The 11,066-nt window shown below is 42.3% G+C and overlaps 1 protein-coding gene across 3 annotated transcripts in view; it reads right to left on the bottom strand.

Moving 5' to 3' along the window:
• Positions 1-5,964: 5,964 nt before the first annotated feature.
• The window catches only part of LOC311237553 (synaptic vesicle 2-related protein-like), a 39,912-nt gene continuing 34,810 nt past the window's right edge, over positions 5,965-11,066 (bottom strand). For all 3 annotated transcript variants that reach the window (XM_084325499.1, XM_084325501.1, XM_084325500.1), the window contains 2 exons: positions 7,205-7,294; positions 5,965-6,502 (listed from right to left, as the gene is read on the bottom strand). In XM_084325499.1, the coding sequence (XP_084181625.1) occupies positions 6,251-6,502; positions 7,205-7,294 (342 nt within the window). In that variant the 3' untranslated portion in view covers positions 5,965-6,250. The remainder of the gene's footprint in view (positions 6,503-7,204; positions 7,295-11,066) is intronic.

The following is an 11,066-nucleotide window of genomic DNA, read 5'->3' as shown; positions in this document are numbered from 1 at the left end:
CGGGGCTCCTATTGATTCCTAGGGTAAAAAATAAATCCGCTGGTCAGAGCCCATGCTCCCTACCTGTGGAATAAATTACCTGCTGTTGTCAGGGGCGCCTGCTCTGTCGAAGTTTTTAAATCTTCGCTTTAGACCCATCTTTTCTCTCTCTCTTTCAGCCTACCCTGATCTCAACTGGTCGGGGATAGACCCTTAGTCTAATCTGGTTAGTTCAGTTAGGATGTCTGTTTATTGCTCTCATGTCTGCCTATTTCAGACATGGGAGATTTTCTAACTGTCTCTCTGAGTGTTAGTGTGTCAATATACAGATTGCAGTGACTGTTCTACCTCATAGTGGATATGAGCACCACTGGTGCATGTCGTCAGCTTGTGACTGCAACTTGTTCCTGTTTGCGGACGACTCAGCCCTGCTGGTCTCTGACAAGAACAAGTTACAGGTTGAAAAAGCCCTCTGCTCGGAACTAGGCAAAATCTGCACATGGCTCGCCGACAACAAACTATCATTACACATGGGCAAAACAGAGTCCATACTCTTCGGTTCAAATAACAAACTCAGCAAGACCGACGGCTTCTCGGTTACAGTGGATGACAATATTGTCACAAGGAAAGATGAAATTACCTACCTAGGTTCCATCCTAGAGGCTAATCTTTCCTGTGACAAAATGGCATCCAATGTAATAAAAAAAGTCAACCAACCAACTCGATTCTTGTACCGGATCTCCTCTCTGGTAAACAAGAATACCCTGAAGCCTCTGGCAGGAGCACTCATTCAAGGGTACTACGACTATGCTTGCACCTCATGGTACCAAAGCACCTCAAAGGCACTAAAAAACAAATTACAAACATCTCAAAACAAGCTAGTCAGACTACTGCTTGACCTGACTCCTAGAACCCACCTCACCCCGGCCCACTTTGACAACCTAGAATGGCTTAGAGTAGACGACAGAGTACAGCAACTTGCAATGGGCCTGGTCTACAAGACCAAGGTACCCATGTACATGTCAAAATACTTCCCAAAGGTCAGTGAATACCACGATCACAACACCAGAGGGAGCTCCACAAATCATGTTAAACCCAGATTCGGCTCAAACAAGGGACTAAACACGTTTCGCAATTATGCCACATCAATGTGGAACGCCCTACCCAAAGCTGTAAAGGAATGTGAATCACTACCCACTTTCAAAAACACTCTCAAAGAACACCTACGGGAGACTGCAATTCGAAACTGGCCCCTACAAATGTCTTAACCCAGTTGTACAGTAAATTACCAAGTATGGCTTTGTCAGTATTCCAATGTACAGTGTCGTCCCCCCCCTACCCCAACCCCCCCTCCAATGTACAGCCCCCACCCACCCAACCCCACCCCACCAACCTCCTCCAATGTACAGTTTCTACGTCAAATGTATATACACTCTTTTTCTGGACACTTTTTGTATCACAAACAGTACTGTATTTGCAAATCTGATATGTCATAAATGTATAGATGTAGCAGTACTGTCTATCTGTCATGTATGTCATATATGTTATGATGAATTGAAAATGGGGGACCCTGATGTAAACAAGACGAAAGTCTTTCTCTGGTCTGCATCCCCTTAACAATTGTATGTATTGAGCTGTACTGTACTGTACCCATTCTGCAATCTGTTAATAAACTTTTCAATCAATCAATCAATCAATCAATCAATGGTGCCATGGATCCTCTTCATGCTGTCTTCTGTCCAACCTACAACGTCTAACCATGCCCGTGGTTCTCCTGCCCCCTTCCCTGTGCTGTCCTTGATGTGGCTAACAGCGCAGACTGCAGTGGCTAGTCATCCTCAAACCGGTTCTGACTACCACAGGTGCGATGAATCCACCCTACGTCACCCTTAAAGGAACACGCCAACTTTTTGGGAAATTTCCTGGAGTTAGACAAGCAGATACATACCCTTTTCTTCTCTGTGCATGCATTAGGCTTAGGGAACAGCCGCACCGTGAGCCTAGCTTAGCGTCATTCACTGGAAGTAGGTGTGCCAGTGTAGCCTAGTTTCCAACAGTCACGAAATACACTCAAACGTTCCTGTAAACATGTTGTGACTTGTGTATTTACCACGTGGAGAAAATAACATTTAAATAAAAACACCCCTAGTGCCGACCTTATTGAAGGATTGTCTTTTACTTTATTTGGCAGGACTAGTTTAAAAGCTTATAAAATGATTTGTGCATAATCAAAAACAGATTCTGGTTTAATTATATTTAGAAGTAATTGCATCCAGGCAGCACCCACACACAGTGCTGTTACGTCCCACAGCCGCAACATTTAAGATAAGATATTCCTTTATCGATTCCCTTGGGGAAATTCAGGCATCATAGCAGCATGGGGGAGGGGAGGTACAGATAGTAAAAACAAGCAGTGTAAACAATATAACAAATCAATATAATTAACTAACTGAAATATACAGTATTCACATAAGGTAGTATTATTGTCCTTTTAGGTTCCTAGTAGTTGTAGTTGTAGTTGGATGTTTGGCAGCAGTCCCTGCCCACTGTTGTGGAGCCTGATGGCCGCTGGTATGAAGGACTGGCCGTGGCGGTTAGTTGAGTGTCAGGGGGTATGAGTCTGTGACTGAACGTGCTTCTCATCTTGACTAGCTCGTCGTAGATGGGGTGAGAGGGATTCTCCAGGATAGCAGCCAGCTTCCTTCTCATCCCCCTCCCCTCTCTGCCACCACCTCTAGTCTGACCAGCTCGACTCCCACCACGGAGCTAGCCTTCCTCACCAGCTTGTTCAGTTTGTTGGTGTCCCTCGAGTTGATGTAGCCCCCCCGCGTCTATGCTTTTACCAACGCGTTTGTGTTTCCGGGTTCCCGTTTTGCGCTCTGATTGGCCACTGACCTACGCTAGTACTCCCTCCTCGCTATGAGCGTAGCAGACGCAGGACGCTGAAATGCAAATGCGTATCACAGTACTGCCTCCAGGAACAGCTGTTTCCGCGTGACTTTATGTGCGCTAAAGTTCTGGTAAGTTTAAAGTGCTTAGAAATGCCGGTAAATGCCGGTTCATTCATGCTTTGAGGCACGCTTCCTGACAATTTATAATATTGTATTTTATAGGGATGTCCGATATTATCGGCCGACCGATATTATCGGCCGATATCGGCAGTAAAATGTGATATCGGAAAATATCGGTATCGGTTTAAAAAAAGAAAAAAACAATAACAATATTTGTTATATATATATCCAGTGAAATTATTAGTTACCTGAAATTATTCCGTTTTTTGGGGTGGGAAACCCTGCATATATCGGTATCGGTTGATATCGGTATCGGAAATTAAGAGTTGGACAATATCGGAATATCGGTATTGGTAAAAAAGCCAATATCGAGCATCCCTAGTATTTTATAATAAACATTTATGACAGCTTGTATAGCTCAACTGGTTAGTCCCCTGCCTGTGGACCATATGGTCCCCGGTTTGAATCTCTTGGATACTTATTTCTTTTCTGTAACGTTAATTAATTTATCCACTCTGGTTGATAAGATAAGATATTCCTTTATTGATCCCCTTGGGGTAATTCAGGCATCATAGCAGCATGGGGGGGTACACAGGTAGTGAAAACACAAGCAGTGTAAACAAATAAGTCAATAGAATTGACTATCTAACCAACTGAAATATACAGTATTCACAGTATCACAGTATTCACATAAGGTGCAGTATGCATAAGGTGGTGTTATTGTCCTTTTTGGGACACCAGAGTGGATAGATTATTTAACGTTACGAAAAAAAAAGTAAGCAAGAGATTTGAACCGGGGAAAATATTGTCCACAGGCAGGGAACTAACCAGTTGAGCTATACAAGCTGTCATGAATTCTAACTGACTAATCCATCATTTACACTTTTCAAGTGCCAATTGCGGTCGTCGGCCATTATTTGGCATTAATAAATCAGATATCATGCATGTGTGCTTTTGTGTGTGCGCTCTCGCGCTGACTCGTTAAGCCTTTCCCTACGCATATTCATTTCTGGAGCATTTCTTTATCCACTCTGGCGTGATGGTGTATTGTACTCGCAAATCGCTTCCTGTTGAATGAATCGGTTGAGTGCAGCGCCGACTCTCTACTTACGAGGGGGGCGTACTAGCGTAGGTCAGTGGCCAATCAGAGCGCAAACCGGGAACCCGGAAACACGAACGCGTTGGTAAAAGCATAGACGCAGCCCCCCCAGCATGCCACAGCATAGAAGAGGACACTGGCCACTACAGACTGGTAGAATGACTGCAGCAGTCTATTGCAAACATTGAAGGACCAGAGTCTCCTCAGGAAGAACAGCCTGCTCTGTGTTGTCCGACCAGTCCAGTTTATTGTTCAGGTGTACCCCAAGGAACTTATATGACTCGACCACCTCCACCTCCTCCCCTCGGATGGTGATGGGAATCGGGGTGGAAAAAGATTAAAATGTTGCAAGATGAGTACTGTCCACGGTGCTGAAGATAATGTCCCGGTGTTGCACACTGCTGCTGTTTGATGTGTAGTACTGTCCACGGTGCTGAAGATAATGTTGTGTTGCATACTGCTGCTGTTTTATGTGTAGTACTGTCCATAGTGCTGAAGATAATGTCCCCGGTGTTGCATACTGCTGCTGTTTGATGTGTAGTACTGTCCATGGTGCTGATGCAACTGTCATGATGTCACTGTTTTAGTGACTTTGTTTTGCACTAATAACTGACTTATGCCTCTGTTTGTGTATGAATTGTAAGGCGAATCCGTTGTTGCATTAAAATGTCCTTAAAAAATTACTTTGATTGTTGCCAATAAAAACCAAATGCCCTGCCAGTTACATTCCTCTGGTGCCGGGTCTGAGGAAAAGCCTAATTTAAAAGGCGAGGCGTTCTGAAGCAGGGATCAAACTCTTTTCATCACCATCCCAAAACGATCAACTAAAATATTTGAATCGTCCCGATGTACATGACCAAAATATACATGCATTTATTTTTACATTATCAAGACTTAATTTTTTTTTTTATATAAATACCATCTGTAATCATAATTCCGATACTCAATACAGATAAAGAGAAAAAAAACAGACCAATGCATTAGGCCCAATGGGAGAAAAAATAAGTGTATAACCCATGCCTTCCAAAATAGCAAAGTTTAAATATCCAAATAGTTTGGGCCAGTCCTACTGTAAGTTAGTTCGACTGTGTGCTTGTTGACCAAATTTCCAATAGTGTTGGAGCCAAGAGTGTTTGTTGACAGACTCAGTTACCAGCTAAACAGCCTATAAGTGATCAAACACAATAACAATGTTGCTTGTCCATCTCCATCACAGGACTCTCTCTCGCTTTCATCCAGAGTGCAGATGAGCGCTCCCCCCGCCGCACTGATTCACTCTCAAAAACTCAGCTACAAGGACTGTATGCTTAAACGTTCATAATACCAATACTTTGTTTTCAAGTGTTGTGTGTGAAAGGACAACGTAAGTAAACTTGATGCATACTGTGGGAGCTTACCTGCATTGCATAGCCTGCTCTTATGATCGACCAGTAAAGTGACAAAATGTGTGATAAAGCAGAGATTCAGATCCACCAACATTATCTCTATCTTAGCTTGATGGATCGAAGCACAGACATACACATACAAATGCAGCAACATTATGTTACTAACATTGTTAGAAGCCCATATGAATAATTAATGGCTGTTCCCTGTTGGTAAAATTATTGCTACATTAGCTTTCAGAATCCTGAAATCTATTATCAGGCTATCTACACCATTAGCAAATGCAACTCTTATAACTATCAAATCAATCGCTTACAGTAGCAGATTCAGATCGTCATCAGCTGCCTCACCTCTCACTGCTGTTGTCCACAGGTCCACGGTTCAACATTGATCTACTGCTGGCAAACTTGAACTGATATCATGTATATGAGCATCAGAGATAAAGAAAAGTGAGCAAATAACTTAAATTTAAATATCAGTTTTTAATGCAGTATGACCACCTTGTTAAGTTGTGCTGAACATCAGCAGACCACAGGCTCAGCAACAATACAAGGCTCTTATTGTCCCTGAAGGGTCCCGAATCTGAGTTCCAAAGTCAATGTCTTACAGCCCTGGGCCGATGGAACTCATTTCTTGCCCTGTTGAAATCCTCTCCATTCAGGTTGAGAAGGTGAAAAGTCTTATTTAAAAAAAGGTGAGGAGTTCTGAAGTCCTCTCCATTCAGGTTGAGAAGGTTCCTGTTAAACTGTAATCCATTACTCCCCAACGCTTTGTCCAATCATGTACCTGGAGACCCAGCTTCTTGGTCTCCATGGTTACTGGATCCATAGTTGGTGGGTGAAGAAGGTACAGTCCCGTTAAACTTCTGGCTGGTCGTCCTGGTCGCCTCCTGCTGTCCCGTCATGTGGTTAGACTCCTGCAGGCCTCTGCCTGCCGTCTCGATGGGCAGAGCCAGGGCAGCCACGGCCGCCAACAGGCAGCAGCCAATGTACACAGACAGAGTCAGGTAGACTGACTTCCTGAGCAGCACCTAGAGCCATGACATCACAATGTGAAGATATTTTCCTGTGTGAGTATTAGGGCTATCCCCTTATAGTCGATTAATCGGTCATTTGGTCTTAGTCAACCAAGATTTTGTTAGTTGATTAGTAGGGGTGTAACGATCGATTTGAATATGATAGAATCGATTATAATCTAAATTAATCAGGGGAATTTTTTATTTTTTTTGTGTGTGTATTGTTTTTGTTGACCTATAGTCCATTCATGCTGAGTGAATCAGTTCCCCCAGCCACATTTGTGTATTCAAATTATTTGGGGAATTAACTGATCGAAAATGTATCGAAAATGTATCGAATTGAATCGAAGTCAAATGAAGAGATTTCATGATGCATTGAATCGTTGCCTGAATAATCGTAATCGAATCGAATCGTTGTGAGGTTGAATCGTTACACCCCTATTGATTAGTCAATTGAGTTATTTCCTGAAAATTGATGAGCACATCTCTGGTAAGCACTATATTTAAAATGATCAGCACATTTCTGGTAAGTGCTATATTTAAAATGATCAGCACATTTCTGGTAAGTGCTAGATTTTAAATGATAAGCACATCTCTGGTAAACACTGGATTTAAAATGATCAGTACATTTCTGGTAAGTGCTAAATTTAACATGATAAGCACATAGCTGGTAAGCACTAGATTTTAAATGACGAACTAGCTTTTCCTCCAGCCTACCTGTGCCACGAAGGGGGTCAGCAGAGCTCCCACTCTGGCCATCCCACTGCTGGTCCCCATGCCCAGGGCTCTGGTCTCTGTAGGAAAGACCTAGACAATGAAAGAACACAGCATGTTTAGTTGTTGTTGTTTGTTTAGGGATATCTTTGGATGACACCCACTCACTCACTCACCATTACTAACTGACTGTTAACCACTCTGCCCCTAGTGGCAGCTCACAGGCATAGTACTTTGCCTCAGACCAGTTCAATCTATGGTATGGAAGAATGCTTCAAATCAATGATACTACGTGTCCTTGTTTAGGGCAGCAGTTCTCAACCTAGGGGACGGGACCCACAAAATTATTTTTAGGTGGGTCACAGAAAAATGGACAGTCCTCCTATTTGTTCCTTTTATTAAAAAGGGGCACTTCATCGAAAAACAATGCTGATATATATTTAGCATACAATCTTACACAAAAAATACAATTTAATTTGACAGTTAATGAGTTTAAATCTGTGTGTCGAGTACAATTACATTTAAATGAAATGTAGATAAAAACAAAATACAGAAAGGAGGGACTGCTCATTTTTTCTTTTTTTTATGTGTGTTTTTCTTTGGTGAGATACTACTTTAATTAAAGGGTGAGTTCAGAATGTTGGACACCTAGCCCTATGTCCTACTTATCAAGGATGTTTACGATGATGGAGTCCTTTCTGAGCACATGCTGTTCCTCGTACTGGACACCCGCAGCTCTGGTTAGTTAGCCACACAGTAATGCAAAGTCAATGGGGCCAACTGCAAGCCTTGAAATAAACACTGAAATCTAGGGGTGGGAATCACCAGTTTCATCATGATACGATATCGATATCGATTCTTTGGACAACGATACGATATTTGCCTATATCACAAAGTCTGCCACGATACGATTAGATTCAGGTGCCTGCGATCGATATGAGACGATATTATATGCCAATTTAACACAATCAGTAACATTTAGATCAACTCAAAAAAGGCAATGGAAATATCATTTGACATTTACATTTTTGAGCTCTTCCAGACATTTAAATGAAAAACAATCTATTGTTTTTAATACAAATAGACCTCCTGTTCACTGTAAAGTGCCACGGTTTGATATATTGAGCTTTAAACTTTAAGTAAACAATTTTGGAACTCACAACATGCAACCTAAAACCCCTTCCTCTCCCAAACCGTTCCTACAATTGTTTTATGTTGCATGATGATCATGAATACATTTATGATGTATTGTATTCTTTATATTTAAATATCAACATTATCTGTCCATCCTCAGTACATTTACTATCAATATAATATACTCCTGACTTCATCTGGTCTTTCCAAATGCACACACACAGAAAGGGAGAATGCCCCTTCCCCAGTCCCCACTAATGGACCTCTGCTGTTCTCTCTATGGCTCTGATCAGGGTTAGCTTAGTAACGTACCGTTAATTTCGGTTTTTAACGCGACGTGGGCATAAAGGAATGGCGAGAATGCAAAGCATGTTAGATGCATTTGACCCGTTGCGGGAAAAAACAGCATTGACTTATTTCGGGTCGCAAAATAGGCACACTCTGTAGTCCTGCTCTGCTGTAATGTCTACATGGCATTTCACAGTATCGCAATATGAACCGATCTTTTTACGTTGCATCGATCCTATTGATCATTGATAATAGATCGATATATCGATCTGGATCGATGTATCACCCCACCCCTACGAAATCTACCCCACAATGCACCCAAAGTAGGTTTCAGCATTAATTTAGGGCCTGTAGGCTACAGACTGGGCCGACGGGCCGTGGTCCCATTGACCTTGCATTACATAGCGAAGGTACGACCATTTTTAAATCAAAATGATGCTGAGAAGCTAATTCGTGCCTTTATATCTAGCCGGCTAGACTACTGTAATGCACTCTTCACTGGTCCCAAGAAAACCACTGAAAGACTCCAGCTCATTCAAAACTCTGCAGCTAGAATGTTAACCAAAACCAAAAGAAGAGAACACATTAGTCCTGTCCTAGCTACTCTACACTGGCTTCCTGTAACTTTCAGAATTGACTTCAAGGTCCTCCTCCTCACATACAAAGCTCTAAATGGACAGGGACCCAGCTACATTGCTAACTCTTGCATGAACTACACACCAGCCAGAACACTGCGATCATTAGATGCAGGTCCATTCGGTCACTAGAAACAGTCATAAGAAGATCAGTGATGCAGCCTGTCAATTAAGCCCCAAAATTGTGGAACACATTACCCATAAATATCAGTGAAGCCAACATGCTAGACATTCTTAAAAGGCAGCTTTATTAAACCAGTTTTTATCAAAGCATTTGATTAATCTTATGCCTTTATCACTGCACTTAAATTACTTGCACTACAAATTTATCTTGCAGTATTTTATACTGCGTATACTATGTTTATTATTTAATACATTTTTATTTGATGTTATTTTAATTTATCCCTGCACCCCACTAGCTGAGGCTGGCCAATTACGGATTCCCACAGACGGGCGGGAAGTCCGGGACCGTGAGCAGGGGGGTGTGAAAGATTTTACAGACCAAGTTTTAGAAAGAGAGGGCACAGAAAGGTCCTTATTGCTGTTTAGGGAACAGGAATTTCAGAACAGCACAGGCCCCAAAATGTTGTGTTATTAACTCATTCAGCGCCGGAGCTTAATCCACGAGATGTAAGTCAATGGGAGGACTGCGAGATTTGCGAGTGCTTAAAATATATCTTAAATTATAGCTATGGGTCTAATACACCCGTCGATTATCAGTGAGTTGCTTTTAGTCAACATGTACAAAACAGATTGTTTTTTCATCTGTACATTTCAGTTTTATACCGTTTTGAATATGAATATAGTCTGGGTGCTTTTGAGTAATTCCAGAGAAAGACGCGATAATAGCGTTTTAGTGGAATACACTAAACACGTTCTAATTCTTCGCCTGATTATCAAATCTTCCTGAAATCAACGCTAGATCATCATTATTATCCTTCCTCGTGCAAGCATGCAATGTGGTTTAGACCGGCGCCCCCCTGCTGCCACCAACCAGCCACACATACACACACAGAGACAGCGTCGATCGGGGTAGAAATAAATATCAGATCAACGATCAAATTTATATATAGTGTTCTTACCTTGTATCTGATGTAATGCAAAAGAAATAATCCAATTATCTGATCGCCATTCCAAATACTGCTCGTGGAGGTCTGTACCACATTACCGACCGTTTCACAATGACGGGCGGGCGGGGTTACTGTTCCAATGCATCGTTGTTAAGGCATACCTCGCCTGAGTATTTAAACCCCGCCCGCACGGCTCGGATCATCCCAGAAAAGAAACTACACCATTCCCAGTGGAGTGCAATACCCGCTGGAAGGCGTAGGCGGCGGTATTTGCCCTTTTGCGAGCTCAGACCCATTCCCAATGATAACATCAGGCTGGATGGATGAAAATTAGGGATGCTCGATATTGGCTTTTTTACCGATACCGATATACCGATATTGTCCAACTCTTAATTTCCGATACCGATATCAACCGATACCGATATATGCAGGGTTTCCCCCCCAAAAAAATTGAATAATTGCAGGTAATTAACATTACTTATTACATGGCATTTTTAACATTAGCCGAAATGCTTGATTGTGATTGGTCAATAGCGCTCGTCAGAGGTCCGTTATTACTCGATAACGGACCTCTGCCGAGCAATAATGACCGCTGTGCGCAGCTGGACCAATCAAGCCCACTACACACACTGTATCAGTGCTGCTCAGCATATGCACAGCTGCACTCAGTCATCAGTGCAATCAGACCACAGACCTGCCGGCTGCCGATAATAATAATCACTTTATTTGGGCTGACAG

This window comes from Notolepis coatsorum, assembly GCF_963971535.1.
Source record: "Notolepis coatsorum genome assembly, chromosome: 11".
Lineage (NCBI taxonomy): Eukaryota > Metazoa > Chordata > Actinopteri > Aulopiformes > Paralepididae > Notolepis > Notolepis coatsorum.
Note: the sequence above shows the minus strand (reverse complement) of the source record. Positions and strands in the feature narration are given on the sequence as shown.